The sequence below is a fragment of the Temnothorax americanus genome, unplaced genomic scaffold, assembly GCF_048541705.1.
Source record: "Temnothorax americanus isolate GAGA-0224 unplaced genomic scaffold, ASM4854170v1 Scaffold3, whole genome shotgun sequence".
Lineage (NCBI taxonomy): Eukaryota > Metazoa > Arthropoda > Insecta > Hymenoptera > Formicidae > Temnothorax > Temnothorax americanus.
Window position 1 is genome coordinate 2,959,290 of NW_027509442.1, and position 21,464 is coordinate 2,980,753.

Consider the following 21,464-nt stretch of genomic DNA (forward strand, 5'->3'; position numbering starts at 1 on the left):
ACTAATCTATACTTTCATGACATTAAAGAATTGTAAAAATAGATAAATCTTCGAATGAAATATATACATTGGGATCGCGGATCCACGTACCTTACGATTTATAAACTGAATAATGTTCATGATATTATTAGATAATGGAACGAATGGCATGAAATAATTTTCAGAGATGGAAAGTTTGTCCAGAAAAAAGTTTTCTAACAAATAAGTCTATAACGTTAGGTGTTGATCGATAGGCGTTAGATTAGATTATGATCGTTAATTTGAAATTTATGAAATCTTTTACCTTTCAGGAACCCACGAGCGGACTCGACTCGCATTCGGCACAGGCATTGATCTCGCGGTTGAAGAAGTATGCCGAGCAGGAGGGTAAGAGTATCGTCGTGACGGTACACCAACCTAGTTCCAGGATGTTCCACAGTTTTAGTAAGCTTCTCCTGCTGAGTAACGGTCAGGTGGCGTACTACGGTTCGACGGCGAATGTCGGCAGATTCTTCTCTACGATAGGACTTACTCTACTGCCGCATTACAACCCCGCAGACTTCATTCGTGAGTGCACTTTACTGATATGAACTGATTTCGTTGAATTATACACTTGCGAATGATATATATGTACACACCCAACAGATAAAATTTTGCCTCGCGTCTTTATTTCTCTCTAAACATTTCAAACTTATAAGATTCGTAGTTTCTTGAAAAAAGATCAGTCTACCTGTACTTTCTTTAATATATTTTCTACGATATAATTTTTTTTATACAATACATATGTCACAAAAAGTATTGAGTGTTTTGCACAAAGTTAGAAAGCGTTTAAAATAAAATCTAATCGAAATCGCACATCATGCTGCACATGCGCACCTTATATTTTTTTGCTTAATGTCACGTTTAATCAAGTGGTATAAATATTTTTTAATGCAATAAATATGCGTAAGATACCAAAGTAAAAAATATTTTTCTCAAATATTTGCATTATTACCGAGACAAATAATTTCCAGAGCGTACATAACATACGTACATCTAAAAAAGACTGGGATCATATATTTGTTTTCTGAAATAACCGCTTCGTGTTGTCGGAATGCTACGGGAAACGGATGGCTGTTTCCATGAATTGATCAGAGCCGACCGAGAAAAGAACTCGGCGTTGTACGAAATGCTTCTGTTTCAGTGGAACAAATAAAGGGGCCAGAGGAAGTTCGAGATCGCATCGTTGCCGCAGCGAGAGCTGCAAGACAGGGACCTGACTGCCCACCGGAACTTCGTCCGGAGTATAATCCCAGCCAACATCCGCTCTGCGACCATCTCATCCATTATCACGAGCACCACATCAGCCACAACGGTATTATATATGGTATAAGTATGCAGTCCGCCCCGCGATATACGTATTTAAATGTATGCACACCTAGACTTTCCCCCAGACCGCAGGCGGACCGTTACGGGCTCCGATGTGCCCATTTAAAGCGCGCACTTGCTCAAAGATCGAGTATCTCGCGTCCGACCTACGGCGAACGCTGGAAGGGCCGTTTTATGAACTGCTAAGATAGGCAACTTGACTGAACCTGTCCGCTAAGTGTTTAGAGTTTTTAACTCGCCGAGAGTGCTACGGCGTGTACCGTGCACGATTCCGAAGAGAGTTATTTATCTTTCCGTTCTTGATGGTGTAAATACGTATATATGTAGACGGTGAAATTTTTGAAATAGTCTAGAATTATCTCGCTTCAACTTTCGATAACAAATAATAAAAAGGTTGAAAAGTAGTGAATATTTTAAAATCGATATTTTTTTAAACGAATAATGTTAATAAAAATTGAATTAGAATAAGTTGAATAAAAAATATTCTTTCTCAGATACAAACATCAAAGCCGCAAATAAATATAATAACTGTGGGATGTTCTAGGACAATAATACATATAATTTTTCAATTGTATTGTATAATTTTTGGATTTTGTTACAAAAATGTTTTATAAAAAATGAGAATCGATTTTATGCATAGCTGATATTTATTTAAACACTTTTTCGTATTTTTTTAAATTTTTTTAACATAAAATCTTTTAAATATTAACTACCTTAGAAGTCGTGAAATATAATAAAGAAATTTTTTTTATTTCCCTAAAAGAAATTCTGCATGATAGAAGAAATAATAATAAAACATTACACAAAAGCTTATGTAATTAATGTTGAACGGTATAGACTTATTATGTTAACATTTAAGAATATCAATAAAATAACTTAATATACGTATTAGAAAAGTGAGCGGAGTAAAATCGTAAGGGAATTGTCACCGATTTCTTCTCCTCTCAACCGTATATCTCTACCTACTTGTGTATTTACCGACGATGCAATTCTCACAAAGCTACTCTAAACACTCGTCCCGATGCTTTACAGTGAAGGAAGACGAAGGCCGTACACTATGGTTGGACACACAAAGCCACGCCAGCAGCAGCGCGAGTTCTGCTGATGACGACTATTCCTGGCAGTGGCCCACCAGTTTCTGGTCGCAGTTCAAAGTGAGTACGAATGTTTGTAGCAATTACCGAATACAATGCCATTCTATTCGCTTAAGTTCTTTATCTTCGCGGTTCACGCACTATTTCGAGTTTGAGGATAAAAGATGGAAAGCAATACCACAGTATTATTACTGTTGCATATCATTAAATATAAGACACAAAAATATTAATATATTAATATGAACAGATAGAGTGTCAACAAGTCGTCTTTTTCACAGGAAAGAAAAATTATAATTGGAAAACGATATTTTCTTCTCTATTCACGTTTTGAAACTCAACTCATCGAAACCTTTTGATTCTGGATTATTTATGACGCAAAAACAATGTCTTATTCTTGAACATCTTATTTTTATTTTGAGCCTTAATATCTGGAAACTGGCGTAGTAGGTCTTGGACGTTCCAAGCGACCATTCCAACGTAATTGTTCATAATTTTCAAAGTGTATCCTTCGCAACGGATGAAAGGGTAACCGCTATACAGTCAGACTAATTCTTCGTGTCAGATATGACGCACCGCCGCGTCCACCGCGAAAGAAAGAAGAGAATCAGCATGCCCTGTGTGTTGTTCATCGCGGGTGCCGATTAACGAATGCATCTGGACTAATGTGTACCGGTTTACCTATTCGCGGAGGACGCGTCATACCGATCGCGTCGTAGGTGGATCGCGACATCGCCGAGAATCGCACGCGCACGAGGTAGGATAGGAAAAGGGGAGGGCCGCGTGCATAAACGTCGCGGGAAAGAAGAAGACCGGGCGGCCGGGTATATAGAGGAGAAGAACTGGGACGCGTTTGCACGATTCGCCATATCCGGATAATTACCGCGCGACCGGTATGCCCGTTTGTAATCGCGCTTAACGTACGAATACGAACGTCGCGTCACTTGCATCACTTTTACTTGGCAAAACCACGCGTTCTTCGCGGCCTAGCGGCCTACCAGTAGCCGGCTCCACCACCTCCCGTCGTCGTGAGAAAGAAAGACCGCGATAGGGAGAGAAAGACAAAAGCGTTCAAGGTCCAATATTCTCTAATAGCGATTATTATTGAACTAGGAGACACGGAACATAAATTTCGTTCTCTTTGTTCGTTGACCTGGACTATCGTAAAACAATAAGTAACATCGACCGAAAACCAGCCTTTCGCGCGATGTGTCCGAGTACACTCTGTATGTATCACAGTTATTGTTTAAAAAGGCCTTCGAAACCCAGCATTGTGAAACTTTGCGTTCCATTTTCTCACGGACGCTGATATAATCGAGTCGTTCCGAAGGTATTAACCTGACGCGTATTATTATAAAATCGATGTATCGTGAAATAATCGTCCACGTAACCGAAAAAACGCATCGGATGCTCCAGGAAGAAGCACTGACGCAGTGATCTTTTCTTAACTTTCCAACTTTCACTAGAAAAAAAAAATTGAAACAATTTTTTTTTTTTTCCATTATATATACGTAATCCAATACTGAGCTTTCGCTGGGAACTTTTATGCACACGATAAAAGTCACACAAATAAGAGCTTTAATTTATTAGCGAGTTGGTGCAAATTGCAACCAGGCTCTACAGGCAGCTGTAGCCCATTTGTACGAACGAAGTGTTGTTCCTTTGATTTCAGGTATTATCGGAAAGAAATTTTCAAGAGGCACGACCACGAATGTTGTCGCGTCTTCACTGGCTGCAAACGGTAGCTCTCGGGCTTCTAACTGGGCTTTTATGGCTCGGTCTTCCCAGGACTGAAGCAGCCATTCACGATATCCAGGGGTGGATGTTCTTCAGCAACACGTACTGGATGCTTTTTGCACATTTTGGAGCGCTCACTAGCTGTGAGTTGAATTTAATTCTCATTTGCGCGCTTGTAACGCCGAAATTCCGTCACAAAGGCGAGGTATCCATTGTGCTGAGGCTAGACTGATTATCTCGACAATACCCGCATTAATTAGACACTTGGACGAAACGAAGTTACGATCTATCAAATTTGCGGCGAGCCAAACAAAATAAATTTTAATTATACGGGAATGTAATTGTGTAGATTTTAAATTGACAGTTAAAGCGTTTATTTGCGAATTAAGCTCAAAGTGCGTGCGATTATAAAAGCTCTCTTTTTCGACAAATGAAATTTATTCCCTCGGAGTTTTTTAATTAATTTCAATTTTATTTTGAAATGTTTGAAAAAGCAGATGAAATTGATTGGGTAATTGGACTTTATCGGCCATTAATGTGCTCAATCAACCATTCAGTAAGGCTTACTTTTTTATCGCAAAAGACCGGAGAATGTTCAATCAAGAATGTTAGCACGTGTGGCATGCCGTGACCTAAATATATGTTCGGTGATAGAGGTCCTTAAATTCATATTTCTCTGATAGCTAGTGCGCAGACATAAATCTATAAGATAAAACGAATATACGCCCTTTTTCTTTCGCAAATAGACTTAAAATCATACTAGTATATGTAATAAAATGATGAATTGAGACACTAGATGGAACGCGCATATATTATGATCTGTATCAAATTTAATCAGATCTTATAATTAGACAAATCGTGATATCGCGACATTGAGATTCGGAAATCCAGAGTTGAGCGGAAAACAGAAGAAATAAAACGCGGGAGCGCATTGACTATCGTATCGTGTAACTTCTTCAAAAGTAGACCCACGAAAAATGCTTACTGGCGGTTGCGATTTGCGATTCAGTTATTTTACAGTCTGCCATTTCGCGGCAAGCAAGCGAAACGTTAATCGCGAGAGAGAAACGTTTCGCTCCTGATGGACTGGCTGTAAAACATCAATTTTAACATCACCCCCGGCCCGTCATAAGCGACGCGCGGACGTGTCCACCCTGCATGAATCCGGGCGCGGGGATGATTCTGAAAATAACGCGCGACGTTCTTCCAGTTCCCCCGGAGCGCGAAGTGATCAACAAGGAACGCATGTCAGGATCCTATCGGCTCTCGGCCTACTACCTGGCGAAGATGGTGGGCGAGCTGCCGCTGACGATAACGCTGCCCGCAGTCTACCATATAATTAGTTACCCGATGTTGGGCTTCCATAATATAGCGGTCTTCATCACACTGCTCGCGTTCTTGCTGCTCAACACTGTAGTCGCACAGGTACGCAATTTCCTATTCGATCGTTAGCCAATGTTAGATATTGGACAAATGGCCCGTTTATGTCATTTCGAAACAAAAACTTTGATTCAGCATAATAGGATTTTGATTCTGATTGACTTACGTATCAAATTATTCCGCTCAAAATCACGTCGAACTGATTGTGAATTCAAATTCGTTGCATGATAGCTAAATACACTACGCAAGATAATTCTACACAGGGATTAGCAAATGTCAGACTTTTATTGACATGTATCAATATGATGATATCAATATTGATTCGAGCAACGTTCGGATATCGGATTGAACTGAAATCCGCTAACGACTATTCTTTCGATAATTATATAATTAACCCTCTGGACGTAATATAATTTTCTCATCGTAATATCGGTCAATCAGATAATTTTTTTCAATTATTGCTCATGGAAAAACGATAAAACATTTAATTTTAATCCTAAATACATTATATATAACTATAATCAATAATTATAATCAACTAATACATTATGTATAATTATAATCAATAAAAATGAAGAGATTCTGTTTTACATTTTTTAAATTAAAAAATTCGGGGCGAAGAAGGAAAGTAAATAAGAACAATTTTATTTATCGTCACTCACAAAAAAATCAAATTATAATCAAATTGGACAATTAAAAAAATATAGCTGTTTGTTAGTCATGAAAAGTAATTTGATAAAAAGAAGCTATTTATCAATTTAATATAACGTTACTTAGATATCGAAACTCACAAGAATTACTTTGATTTGAAACCTATAAATGTAATATAAGCAATATCTATTTTTCACACACAATGAAATATTCGATAGTCATTTTGTTGAAAGTAATACATGTAACTGAGAATCGCAACCGTGTTTCATTACTATTTTTACACATTATTAAAGAGCATTAAATATATATATATATATATATATGCGCTTTAAAGCGCTCTCAGCTTATCTCGAGCCGAGATTGGAAATTTGCATGAAAATGCACGAGAGTATAATATATCTATCGGTCATTCTTGAAAGCTATCGACCAGGTGGAGAGAGGTGGCCGGTTATTCAACCGTTCGCGACATAAGTCGACTTTATTGCGTTCAGCTCTTCAATTTCATCGATGTTTCACAGAGTGTCGGATTCTTCGTGGGCGCCTGCTGCGAAGATCTGCAGGTGGGCATCACCGTGTCTGCGCTCTACACACTCTCGACGCAGCTCCTAGGCGGTTATTTGGCGACGTCGGTCCCACCATGGCTGGCGTGGGCCAGATACATCAGCATGATGCATTATGCCTATCAGAATATGCAGATTCTGGAGTTTGGCGTCGGCGAACCGATCGCGTAAGACTTCGCGGTTGATAACAAAATTTTATCTCGAGCAAACGAACAGTTACTAAAAAGTTCAAAATTCACTTTCGAATAAAAAACCGATAAAAAATTGAACGAATCAGATGTAAAAAATACACGAAATTACGTGCGCAATTGAAGTTTTGATCTTGAGTCAATTGAGTATTGATTGAGTAATGTAAATAATGAATTATATTAAATCCTAATATAAATAAATGAAAAATCCCCTCCTGAGCTATACTAATCGAGCAAATAATCTTTTGTATGACAGATGCTCTCAGCCAAGTAAATTCGCCGAGTGCAGAAACGGCACGACGATACCTGTATCCGCGATTTTGGAGAGCCAAGGCGGGGTCAAAGGTTCTGGTCTACCATTGTGGGCGAACACGGCGGTGCTACTGGCGTTCCTAATCGTTTTCCGGACCCTGGGCTACCTCGTTCTGCGTTATTACCGTGTACCAAAATGAGCGTGTTGGGAGACACGCAAGTAGCACGCAAATTCTCGACACGACTCTTCGCGGATCTTCAGTTTTGTTACTACATAGAGTATTATAGCAAACCGTCGTCGTCGCTGTCGTGGTGTCTCGCCTCTTGTCGGGGAATAAAAAACGGCCGCGCGTCCCGACGTCGTCCCCCGGGAGAATTTTCTCCCGTCGAGCTGTCAAACGTCTGTAAAGTTTTTCTATCTAGCTTGAAAACACGGGGGAGCGGCGTGAACGGTTGTAACGCGAATGCGAGCGTTTTCACTTTTCCCGGCGGCATGTATCGAGCAATGCGACATAAAATGCGAGACCTGCAGCAGACTTGGCGAGAACTTTACATATACATACAAACATACATATGTACGTATACGTATATATGTATATAATATATGTATACTTATATATATGTGTGGTATGCATATATACATATATATAGTAAATGTTGAGAGACTTTACACACATAAAGAGCGCGAATGCGTGTGATTCGAAAGAGAGGTGTGCCAGCGCGTGTTCATGAATGTCAATAGCGTGAACGAACACGGGACATCGTTGTTTTCTCGTTGTTTGCGGCAAGAAGGGTATAATAGTAGAAAAATTTGACGCGGTGTCGCCGAAACAGACTGAAAATTTGTACGATGGCGATGAATCTTTATACATACATAGAGAGATATACATATATATTAACATACATATGCGCGTACACGCGGACGGTAGGTTTAGATTCTTAAACATATTTGTAAGCGATCCATCACGACGTCTTATCTCTTTTTTTTTTTTACTTTTATTACCGTCACAATTGCTACGTTAATGTTTGTTGATACCGATAAGAGTAATGCTACTGTTTCTATCATTACTTACTACCTTTTTACTATCGAGACGCTGTAATTAAGACATAGATGAAAGATTATACTGCTGATTCTAAAATTGACAGGGTGGAGGAAATAAGTATATACATATGTATCGTGTTATATATATATATATATATATATATATATATATATATATATCGATATATATTGTTCCACCGACGAGATACTATTAAACACTATCGACTCTGGGTAAATTTGCGTGATTGTCAATGGAGATTCGGAGATTTGAAAGTGATAGAAAAGTTTCGGCATTACAGACTGTTAATATAAATTTTTCGACCGTCTACATAAATATGTGAACAATTAGCTTATAATGTAGTATTAATTTATATTTTATTATTATACAGATGTAATTTATTTTTATAATTTATTATTATATACAGATGCCTATCTACGGCAGTAACATTACATATGTAGTCGTAAAACTATATTTATTTCCATAATTATCACTCATATCTATAATCAAATATTATGGGCGATAACAATGAAAATAACCAAACGTAATTTTAAATAAAATCGAAGATGTACGTTCATTTCTATGAATATTCCAAAATAATAATACAAAAATAATATTATATTATAAGCTAATTGTCTAAGTGTCGGCAATCACGCAAATTTTCAAAAGACTGTCGATTTTTAATCTTTTTGGTATGAAAGATGCCTATAGTCATCCGCCGAAAAATGTTCACTAGATACTTCGAGGAATACACGAAAACATTGTTATATCCTTAAAAATACACGAAATTCTCTGGCGCACGTTTAGTAGCTACGTGCTATTATTCATGCCCGGCTAGCGGAAACGCTTTTCTGCCGAAAGGATTGATCGGTATCTTGTTCGCGACGATACCCGATAAACGCGCGTGTGCAGATCGCGCGATGCTTTGCACGCTATTCACGACGAACGTGGCGGCGATAAAAATAAAGGACTATGTCGATTATAAAATTTGTTGATTTCTCCGATATATCTCCGTGATGTTACTCGTTATGAGAATAGGAATTCGAAATTAATGAGCGGTGTAATATTTCATTGTTTACTCTTTGTACATAGAGAACGTGTGTTGTGTATATTTGTGAGAAAAAGAGAGAAAGAGCGAGAGAGAGAGAGGAAGCGAAGGAGATACTGCTTATGTATATATGGATGAAATAAACATTTCATTCTTATATACATACATACCCGCAGACACACTTATGCCCGTATCACACTAGCGATTGGCGATTGCGTTTACGTTTGCGTCTACGTCTTTTGACCAATAGAATGGAAATCGCGAATCGCAATTGCCAGCAGCTACTTTCTGATTGGTCAAGAGACGTAAACGCAATCGCCAATCGCTATAGTGTGATACGGGCATTATATATATCCGTATACATAATGATAATGATAGTAATAATAACGCGACGCTAAGTATTATTATTCCAATTATTATTACTATTATTATCGCGTAATGATTACTCCAATTATTTTAATTTTTATTATTGCTATTATTATAATAATATTATTATTATTATTCTCGCATGTACATTTTAACGGACTGAACGAGACGCGCTGTATTTTTTGTACATGCACGCGCGCGCGCGCGCGCGCGCGAAAAAGGACGATATATTACGCTCAGTAAGGGAATCGCATTAAGATTATATTCGCGTGAATCCATTTCGTTAACACTGATATCGTAGTGTGTTGTTATACTCCTTTCCTCTCCCGAGTTACACAGTCACGGAAAGCCAGTGTTTGTTATAAATAAGATAAATTAGATTAGATTATTGCAGTTATACATGCGGAGGACATGTATATCCGTCTGCGATTGTAACGCATGTCAGCCAATCAGCGAGTAATAATATTGTAAGGACAGTGAACTGGACGACTCCAGTGGCCAAGTAGGATCGCCGCAAGTATGGTGAATCTCTGATTTTAACCAAGTTAAAGACGAATATGATCGATGCATATCTCCGCGCGCGTACGAACGCGCGTTGTCTACACAATCTCGTTGCCGTTACGATCGATAGCTCGCTTTCGCTTTTATTAACCCGGTATCGCCGATCTCATTATACGATAAACGATAGATCAGTTAGTCAGGAAATGAACGTTTCGAATTCGCCGCATTCGCCAAAGGACCTCGATGCCGCGAGTCACGATCACGGAGAATCGTCCAGTACACCAATAAACGCAATATCCACCAAGTGTTCATTGAGTTTGGTAAACGAGGCGAGAAGAGGGCAGGGCGGGAAGAGAGGGTTCGTGTACGACGAGCATCATTGCTTCCTAATTACGTGAGGCTGCAAGAGGAATGCAAGAAAACAAAGAAGAAGAGGAAGAGGAGGAAGAAAAAGCCGCGGGAACAACGTCACCGTGTAATATCGAGATAAACCGAGCCGGTTTAAGACATCCTCGGATTTTATGCAAAGCACGATTCGGGGCCGCTGTATATATTAGACAATTGGCCGTAAATGTTGAAAATCACGTGGCGAATATAAACGACTCGATAGAAAGCATTTCTTGTTGAGCTGCAGACGATCAAATTTTTTTTCCTTTAATTAATCTTTACGTTCAAAGAGAGAGACATCTCTTGGATTAGCCCGAAGATCAGGCGGGACTATATTGCAATGATCACGGTAATCTTAAACTGGCTCTCGCGACGAACAATGTTACGTATCCGAGAGGAGCAGCATGATGAAGCAAATGTTGTATAAACAAAGATTTGGCTGTGTCAACGTCTGTTGATTTTTCTGTCGTTTCTTCTTTTTATATCTTTAACGTCTGAATCGAAGCCTCTCGATGAAAATAAGGAAAGTGAGAGAAAAAGAGCGAGAGTAAAATCCAAGATGGAGTGAGATGCGCCGCGAATGAATTGAGAAAGAAAGATAAAGTGCGAAAGAAAACAGAATAAAAGAGAGAATATGCGGAGAAAGAGGAGCTTACGCTCATATCTTTATCGCACATTTAACGTGTTGAATGACAGCTAATTTTCGAAGGATCACTAAGATAACTATCTCTGTACGTTTCATATAAACAAAAATGCAATCGCATTTTCACGTTAAATTTGCGATGAAATGAGTTTTAGTGTTGAAGCGAAGTGGAAAAGGCTATTTCGGAGCCGTACATCGTTCACTGATCGAGCGAATCGTGCGATGAGTAGATGACATGCATACAGCTCTACACACCATTATCGATCGTCACGAATCGAAGTGATTAATTTTATTTCCATTCCCGAATAGTAAAAAACCGTGAACAAACGCGAAACAAAAATCGAGCGAACGCAATATCGACGAACATAATGTAACGCCGCTTTTGCAGGCGGTTATAACGATCGTTCTCTGTTCTCTACGGATATCTCCCGTGAGGAGATGCAGACGTGCGTCGAGGATGCAAAAGCGGAAGTCTCTTTCCTTTACCACCTCCAACGCTATTCTATCGTACGCAGAAAAACGCATTTTTTGATCATGTAGACGTCTTTTCAAAATTTTGATATCCATATATATATACAATTACTATACAATGTACACCACTGACTGTTAATAATCCGCGCGACTGGACATTTGTATGCGTTTACAACTTTAGCAGCGAGCTCGGGCTGTGTGATCGATTACTCACACTCGGAACCGTATAAACTGCACGACTCACATTTTCTGCTGAATGCCGCATGCCGCAAAGTTGGACGGAGAACGCCTCGTCTAATTAATGCGCGACTACGATCGAGAGACGAGCGTATTTAAACCGACAGAAATTAACATATGCATATTAGTGCACCATCGTTTTTTCATGCGGACCAGAATAGATAATTGCAAGACAACCTTAATGGTCAACTTCTGTATGGCTGTTCGGAAAAGTGTACATCAATAGCGACAATTAGATTAGGAAGTGAAACTATTCTTCCATAGTGAAAATTTGATTTTAGGAATAAGATGATGCATGTAATTCTTTTATTGATTAGAATTATTATTACTGATTAGAATTGAATAGAATTAAGATGTTTTATTGAAATTAACTTGCAAATATTTGTATTCAAATGTAATTCAAATACTTAAGTTTTATCAATTGAACTTATCCAATAAAGTAGATATTCTTTAAATTTTGGTTGAGATAAAATACATTTTATATTATTTAGTGAAATGAAAGTTTAATATAAATTATATGAAGAAGTTGCTACTGTTATACATTCTTTTAGAACATCTATATACTCGTTTGTATAATGAAATATTACGAAAGTAAAAAGCGACTTTCGATTATTCGCGAGATCGGCGAATTTGGATATTACGATAGCTATATAATGTGTATGAAAAACTGATCGTGATTTATAGTAAAGCAACTACTTTTTTCCGCGAAACCTTCTTCATTTTATAGTCATGCGATCATTCTCATCTCAACATGACAACCACGCATACTTCATCCTCCTCGCCGCGAATAATTCGCACAATTCAGACTTTGGAATATATGCAAAAAAAATGTACATGCTTTTGCACTAAAACTTTATAAGACTGACGACTGATGTTTTTATATGAATATAATAAATGGCAGGATAAAGATTCCCAAATTAAAATTGCGTTTACATGTTTGTACGTTGTAAGATCGTGTGATGAGCTATGAAATTGTAGATTTCGACGATAATTATTTCCCTTCCGATGTGGTAGAAAAAGAAATTCAATTTTCAACTAATCACACAGCCAAACTTTTTCTATGAAGGCACGATAGTACACCGTTTGTTGAATTTCAACGGATAGATCAAAATCACTCTACATAAATGAAAATTGATGGTCGCACGCTGAACTTATATCCTCATCAATACTTTCCACCCGATAGAGATCTGTGTGTGTTTCGCGGAAAATAAAATTAGGGTGTCTCGAGCAAGACTATTTCGCTTTACAAAAATAGTGCCTTTTTTACAAAGACTCTGTTGTTTGTGCCAAGTCAAATCCAAAGGATCTGTAAGACACACTGCCAGCGTACAGACTGGGAACAAAGAGAAAAGGGTAAGAGATAGGAAGGAAGAGAGAGGGGGAAGGGGAAAGAAAGGCGGAGAGAATGTAGACTGGAGTGCGCAAAGCGAGTGTGCGCTGCGAAGTTGTTAAACGGAAGACTGAAAATCAGCGTACGAAAAGTCACAACGCGGAACGGACTTAACTTTATTTTTTTTTTGTGTTAGGAAAAGGATCGCCGCGATATTATATAGGCAAAACTTTGGCGGACACGAAGACGAGCGCGGATTGAAAATAAGAGCCGAGACATTTTCGTGCGCACGCAACGCACGTACAAACGCACGCCCATACAATTTGTCGAGGAATGTCCTCATTTTACAAAACTTACGAAAAATACCGGGACTAAAAAGAAATGCCAAAAGTGTTCGATTAATTCAATGCCGCCGTGGATCCTCGATTAGTATCTTATTATATAGAACGACGGAAACAAGTAATGTATATATAAAAAAAAAAAAATGTGCTAAAGAGGTTTAATATATAATTTTAATTACGGTTGTACACATATATAAATCTTTATATATATATATATATAAATATATATATGAAAAAAAAAAATATATATATATATATGTGAACAGGCTAAAGCACCGTTCTTTTTATGGTGCTCGTTAATAAACGCGTTAACATCCAACAGGCATTGCACACCGAGTATATACTTGCACACACGTGTATATATATAATTATATATTATTTTACCCTCACGACGCAAACCAGACGTATAACTCTATCCCTTCTGTACATATATACATACACGCAAATATACATATATGTATATGTATAAGGTAATGTTAATACACTAACAGACAAATCTTATTATTTTCTTTCCATAGAAATTACGTTAATTAACTGATAGTATTATTCCTGTTGCCCGAGTAGTAGATGTACGATCCGCATTATTACCTAGAAGATAGCTCGTTATCTAGTTATTTTTATTTTACCACGAAACGTTAATATCACTATTACTATAGTAATAATAAGAATTATTATTATTACTAATACTATTGCTACTTTATTATTACAATTGCTATTATTAAAAATAATTTTTTATTATGACTCTATTATTATTATTATTATCATATTGTCGTAATTATTATTATTGCGGTTATTGCTCCAACTATTACTCTAACTATTGCTATTAATTACTATTATTATTATATAGTATTAATTATCTATTAATTATTACTGTCGTTATATCAGCAACATCTCCACTATCATCATACGTCGTTGTTATCGATATCACCGTTGATACTCTATTATCGTATTTGGATAATACACGAAACTATTTCGAGACAAGTGCGTGCTATCGACTTATGTGTCATATTTCGCACAACTTGGAAAAAGTATTAGCTCTTTTTTATTTTGTGTCAATTTTAATAGGCCATTTCTAAGAAGGAATCTGTTCGATATGCCTGTACATTTCTTCGACTCTATCCCTCGCTTTGTCCCTCGATTGTGATTTTTTATTTTTCCCTTTTAAGGAAATTCGCAATGTTGATAATTATATTGATGATAAAAATATAGCGTCGAAATTTTTTCTCTTTTGTCTTTAAAATTGGACATCAGAAAATAAATTGTAAGAAATATCTTATTTACGCAATACTTTCAGTAATGTTACTCGTTGAATTTTACCAACGTATTTTAAAAACGCGGCATGAAAAACTATCGGCTTCATATGCAAAGAATTGCAAATTACATAAAAAATTCGTAGCTTTTTATGAACTGTGCAGTATGATCGCGACAAAATCATATTATACATAGCAACGTGATAGCTGCACATGTGTTCTAAACGAAGAGGATATTTTAAAGAACATTTTCAGGCTAAATGATGTATCACAGATGCACTGCGTTTTCAGAAACCCGCGTTAATACCGATACATTGCTAAGAGGCACATATTAAGCGGTGAATTTAATATCTCTTCGCATACTTTCCATACTTTCTGAGATGCAAACTATTTTTTAATAGTTTTCGTCACTACTTGATCTCGTTTTCTATGTATTTCTCGGTTTATATATATATATGCATTATATAAAATGTAGGGGAGAGTTCCGTATTCACAGAATATTTCGGCCATTCTGAGGAGATCGTTCTAGGATTCTATCTTGTTTTTGTGTCTTGTGAAGATATATTATATATTTCTTTGTAACTCAAAATTTTGGCTGTAAAATTATATCAGCGTGATACTCACTTTTCGCTCACACAAAGTGAGATGTGAAATTGTATAAGAAATCTCATAATACTGAGAAATATATTCACAGGTATATCGTGTAACATTACTAAAAGATCAGCAGAATTTAAGCGAAAAACTCACATATATTTGCACTTTTTAATTGCAGAAGTTACCTCGTATTTTTACGAACGATGTTTTACGTTTATAACAATTACATATCTTCGTATCGCGGTTATGTTCTGAGTGCGGATCTATATTTACAGCTTGATAAACGCCGAATGTAGTTACCGCGCCTTTCCTCACATCTCTTTCCCATCCCTCCAGTACTTTCGGATGCGTGCGCGTGTGTGTTGACGACGACGCGTAATACGTGTCTCGGCAATGTGAGAGACTGCGTCGGGTAGCCAATTTATCTCATGGATGTCAAGGTGGATGTCCCAATTACCGTGACATAATTTCAAGCATGACGGAGACACTCATTGTTTTCCGCGGCGTAACCTTATTTAAATTCGATATTAAATTTACTCTTGTGATAATTTATTACAAAATATTTCACCTATTAGTTGTTATATATTTATATTTTATATAATTATTTCTTTTTATAAGACAAAAATGTAAAATTTTTTTTTAAAGAAAGATGTTTATAAAATCTGCAATACTAATTTTATTCATCACGTCCATAAATTCAAAAGATGAGTGCTTATTTGCAAGTAATAATAATCGTTATATTTTTATTTCAAATAAGCGTGGAATGAGAAGATCAAACACGAGGAAGAGTAGGCACTAATAGATAAAAAGCGCGATTATTTAAAAAAACCCGATCTATTAAAAAAGTGGATCAAAATACAAAGCGATCATTCGTAAAAGAATCGCCAAATTTAAAAATAGTAAAATTTATTCTAAATGATATATTGGTTGCAAATTTGTTCTTATTTACAAATCTTCCAATTATGTCATGAGACGTTGATTATCGGGATGTCCATCTCGCTCATGTTTCGCGCACCTCTCGGTATAAAAAAAATCAAGCGGGGCATTATGCGACTTTCGTGGACAGCCTTCTGCTCAAAAAGCAAACTTTACCATACCATCGAGTACAAATTGATCTTGTACGCGATACCACTCGGTTTGAAACCCGAGACGAGTACTTATAGGAGAGGGAATGAGAAACGAGAATCAAACGTTAGCTTCGTCGAACGGTGGAAAGCATATTGCATGCGCGCGGTTTACGCTTCTGATCTATCTTTCCCTGAACAAGAGCCGGATGACTTTTTAAAAAACTATTAGAATAATTTTATTGAATAACATATGAGGATAACTCTCAGTCGAAAATGTACGTCACGTTCAGTTTCTTGAAACTTGAACTGCCATGTGAAAATTTTCGTATCGGGTATAAGTGGCCATCTGTACGAGATCGCAAACGCAATCCTTCGATATAATCCTGTACATTTCGATTGTTGGCCTACGCGATAAAGCTCGCGAATCCCTTAACACGCAATACCGATAGGATTTCACGTGGCGTTCCGAGCACGGGCAGGAGTGGAGAAAGCAGCAAGATCAGAGTGTACGCGATCTTTCGTGCATTATAAATTAGCGGCCGATGCGTCGTTGCACACTCGGGATGTCCGCGGCGCTTCGCGCGTTTATTCGTGATCGTTGAAATCAAGGAGCCTGTTGACCGCAAAGATTTATATAACTCGTAGTTCTTCCTCGAGCGTGTATAAGCGACGAGACGGGAAACGATTGAGTAATATCAATAATAAGGTGATAGAGAACGGAGAGAAATGTAAATAAACGGAGTTGCTGGCTGTGCTGTGTAATTGTTATAATGGCAATATGTTATATATATGTTATATATATATAATTATATGTATACAAACGATATATATACACCGATTTTACGAGCCCGGCATTACCATTAGATCATGCGGAGGCGAAAGTTGCTACTGCGATCAATTTTGACCAGTTTTCAGGCCGGATCGAGTGTAAAACTTTTTCCCTCGTACATAGCCGGTTTTTTCTTTCGACAGTTTGATTAATTTGATTGAATAGGAAAAACTGTATATATATATAAGATGTATAGAGCGGTACTCCAAGCACAAACGATAGTATCAAATTGCGACCGTAATATTATTTTTATGCTTCTTCTCGCTACTTCGATTCGAACTGCAAAGTATTCATTGGAATTATACCCAAAGTTTGACATGAATTTTTACGGTCTTACTGTTAAAGATTATCCGAAAACAGGCTAATTATAGGCCACGTTAACGACGCACCATTTGCTCTAACAAGACTTTTGTAATCGCAGGAAGTAACAAATCGCGCACTGGATAAAACATTAATTGTTTAAGTTAAATACACACGGAATCATCATATAGGGAATGTTTATACCGTCCGAAACGCGTCTCTTTATACGACTAAGCGCACATTCGCTGACAATATTAACCAAAAATTCATCGTGTTTTTGTATGCGGGAAGAAAGAAAGATTTGTCCGTAGAATGCCATCTAGCAAGAATCATTCTTAAGATGATTTTTTTATTCGATTTTTCCCCGGCAAACATTTTTTTTACCGAAAAAGTCGATTGCAATCCTCCTTTAGCCTGGTGTAACATTGTAAAATGCACAAATAAATTGTTTACATCTTATCCGGGCTGATAGCTATAAAGAAAGTCGTAGATTAAAAAAAAAAAGGATGACTGATAAATTTCTACGACCGGCAAGTTACTCAGAAAACGACCGTAAATTACTTGAAGAAGAAATAAACTTGTGCAGTTTAATGACTCTTTTTTTTGCGAGCGCCTCGTAATATTAACAATATATTACTATAATGTGTTATACACACAACAGCTATGTCATAATTATATAATACTTTATGTTGTAATTGATATTTGATATTATGTTGTTCTTGCATATGGTAATATATTATTAATATTACTATATATATATATATATATAAATATTGTTGAAAACATAAAATACTATATAGGAATGTGTACTTTCTTTCGACGCTTTGTAAGTAAATTATACTCGGATTTTGAGGAAAGACACCCGCGCGAAGGAGACAGCTGAACGTCAGCTCAACTCGCAGTAGCAACTTCAGCGAAATCGTAAATTTCGTGTTAAAGAGTGCGTTGGTTTCAGAGTGCGTGCGCGCAAATTCGAACTCGATCATACTGTATATTACTCAGCATCCGCTGTTTTTTGTACCGAACTCGATTCACCTCGAGGAACCACATCGTCGATCACTTCGTCACAAACAGGATACCACTTGCGATTTTTGTCAGTATAGAAAATGCGAGAGAGCGACGTACGATGCGACACACGGAGCGCAGTACAGTGTTTCTTAAGCTTTTCCAGAACGATATAGCTTTTTTATTGCCGAATCTCGGTACCGACTTTTCTAATAGACTCTCGTGCGCCCGGCAGAGATCGGAGGCGTGTACACGAGGAGGACGCGCGCGAGACGAACGTGTCACGGTATTCACGCGCGATACAAACACGCGGGACACGATAAGATTAATTAATCTAATTACATATAGCGTAGTAAAATGCGAGGTGGAGCGACACGTAATGTAAGGACGGTTACGGCCGCATTTTTATCTAGCGAAGAGTTAACTCGAACTTATAGGAAATACTTTTTCTAGAACCTTTTGGCGAAAAGCGGCCCCGCGGAGGTGCCGGCGGACACGTCGAGTCGAGCGGTGGAACGCACGGTTTAAGAAACACTGCCATAGTTTAATTGCGGAATTTTAACGCTAGTTAATCAGCGTTGCGACGAACCCTAGCCCGAACGCGCCGCGCCCCGAGAGCGCGAGAAGGCAGAGCGTGCGAGAAGTTCGCTTGGATAAAATCGAGATCGGCGTTCTCTCTGTTTTGGAATCTACGGCGGAGAAAGGGAATAAAATTTTCGGCTCGGCTGAAATATTAAGTACGATCCAATAATGGCGTCTTTATTTGTATCACGTTGAACTCGTAATAAAAATATTGAACATTTTGAGTCATCGCAACGTTTTGGATAAGCCAAAGCGCGCGACCGATGCGACATATGATTTGTCCCCTTTGTCCATCGACCTTTGAACATGTTGGAGCAATTTATTCGTCACACATGAAACGAAACCGTCGCGTTTTGAAATTTTTACGATAAGAAGGCACCTGTGTACGTGTGTTGAAACGCGAAACAACATGACGAAGATTAAACGCGTCGACTCGCGGGCGCACTCGTTCTCTCGACGCGAAGGGTTAACATACTGTCGGCGCGGTTAACGGCAGATTAAAGGGTTAGCGTTGCGTCCGCACTGCCATTATATCGATAGAGTTATTACCAGAGATCTCCATCGACCGCCCCGATGGCGACAGGGCCGGCCTTTGATCGCGAGACTTTATTCGCACAAGCCGCGCGAGGAGGCCGTCCCAAATAAATCGTCAAACCGCGTTTATTATTTCATAAAACGGCTGGTATAGGATTCGCGACTGTGCGAGAGAGAATATGGGACTCTTCCGCCATCGAAATAATTCTTTAGGCGTTACCGTTAATTCAATTTCGAATATCTATATATGCATGTGTGATGTGCTCGCGCACGCGTGTATCAGATATATTATGTGCGTGATTATATATATTGATATAAATTATTTCATATAATATATATTATAATTTATATATTCATTAATATATCTAAAAGAAACTTAATTATCATTTACACACGATTTATAATGATATAATAATATAATAATAAATTGACCTCGTATCGTCCATGTTTTGAGCTCACGCATTATACGCTTAGATTTCGTTGCACTTACGCGTACATGCGTGAATTTTCTGCACAAACATCTACAATTTGATAACCGACGACAAGCTTGGTGGAAGAGTCTCGTGTGTTACTTCGAAATGGAAACGGAGCGCCGGAGAAACAATTGCACGGTAAAGCAAAGGATGTCATTTATCTCGGAATCCGTGGCGTCAGCACCGTTTTCATTTCGACGCTCTCGTTTGCGTTTCGTGAGTACGAGGTACGAGTACGTTTCATGAAACGAGACTCGCGGCGTATATACATACATATATAAAGCGAGTACGATCGATCGTTATCGAAGCGACCGTTCAAATCAAACGTTAGGCGCGAAGGGATGGGAAAGGTAGGAGAATTGTTTCTGGACTCTTACGGAAACGATGAGATGAACTCGGATGTACCCGAGGTTATAGACAGATCGAAGTTCCACTGCACGCGCCAATCCAGAATGCGTTGAAAGAACACCGGGATTCGTGGAATCGACGATCCTGGAACGATCGGCCAGCGTGAAGTGCCGATTTCCAGTGCGTAGCACTGCCGAACGTGCTTGGCGCGTTCACGACGACTCCGAGTACACCGTAGTTCGTCGATTATGCGGAATTAGAGAGAAAAGAGAAGGGGTCGCCGCGCGACACCGGTGAAAAAGTTAGTTCTATATTAATGCGCGTAAAATGCTTAATACAAACGATTAATATTGTTTATATCGAATCGAGAGCGAGAGAGGACGGAGAGAGAAATGCGTGTGCGTATGTGTGTGCGCGCGTATGTGTTGAGAGAAAGAAAAAAGAAAGAGAGAGAGAGAGAGAGAGAGAGAGAGAGAGAGAGAGAGAGAGAGAGAGAGAGTGTGTGTGTGTGAAAAAAGGCAGAAATCGGGAGAGAAATTTCAGCAACGGCGTTCATTCTTCGACAACCATAATATGCAATAGCAAAGCAGCGAAAAACCATCTGTCCTAGTCCTAGTATTCGAATTCATCACCATAATTTATAACCAATTTCAATTTAAATCTAATAAAACGATGTTATATAATACTAACTTGTGCTCGTCAATTGTTGGTGACCAACAAACCCTTTCCCTTTCAAAAGGAATCTTCAGAGCCATGTTTCCAGAACATTATGTTCTACTGAATTTTTTACTTATAATAATTTTCAAAAATAAATAAAAATTGAGCGTAGTAATTATCATCTTTTTATGGCTATTTTTTAAAAGGTGGCTAAATTGAAGAGAAGAACGAAAGACGTCACGTTTTTTTATATAT

At 38.0% G+C, this 21,464-nt stretch overlaps 1 protein-coding gene across 2 annotated transcripts in view; it reads left to right on the forward strand.

The window, feature by feature from the left end:
* The window catches only part of E23 (ABC transporter G family member E23), a 136,095-nt gene extending 114,858 nt beyond the window's left edge, over nucleotides 1–21,237 (forward strand). For both annotated transcript variants that reach the window (XM_077412102.1, XM_077412101.1), the window contains 7 exons: nucleotides 291–546; nucleotides 1,163–1,333; nucleotides 2,380–2,501; nucleotides 4,111–4,318; nucleotides 5,386–5,600; nucleotides 6,725–6,933; nucleotides 7,211–21,237. In XM_077412102.1, the coding sequence (XP_077268228.1) occupies nucleotides 291–546; nucleotides 1,163–1,333; nucleotides 2,380–2,501; nucleotides 4,111–4,318; nucleotides 5,386–5,600; nucleotides 6,725–6,933; nucleotides 7,211–7,406 (1,377 nt within the window). In that variant the 3' untranslated portion in view covers nucleotides 7,407–21,237. The remainder of the gene's footprint in view (nucleotides 1–290; nucleotides 547–1,162; nucleotides 1,334–2,379; nucleotides 2,502–4,110; nucleotides 4,319–5,385; nucleotides 5,601–6,724; nucleotides 6,934–7,210) is intronic.
* The last annotated feature ends 227 nt before the right edge of the window (nucleotides 21,238–21,464 follow it).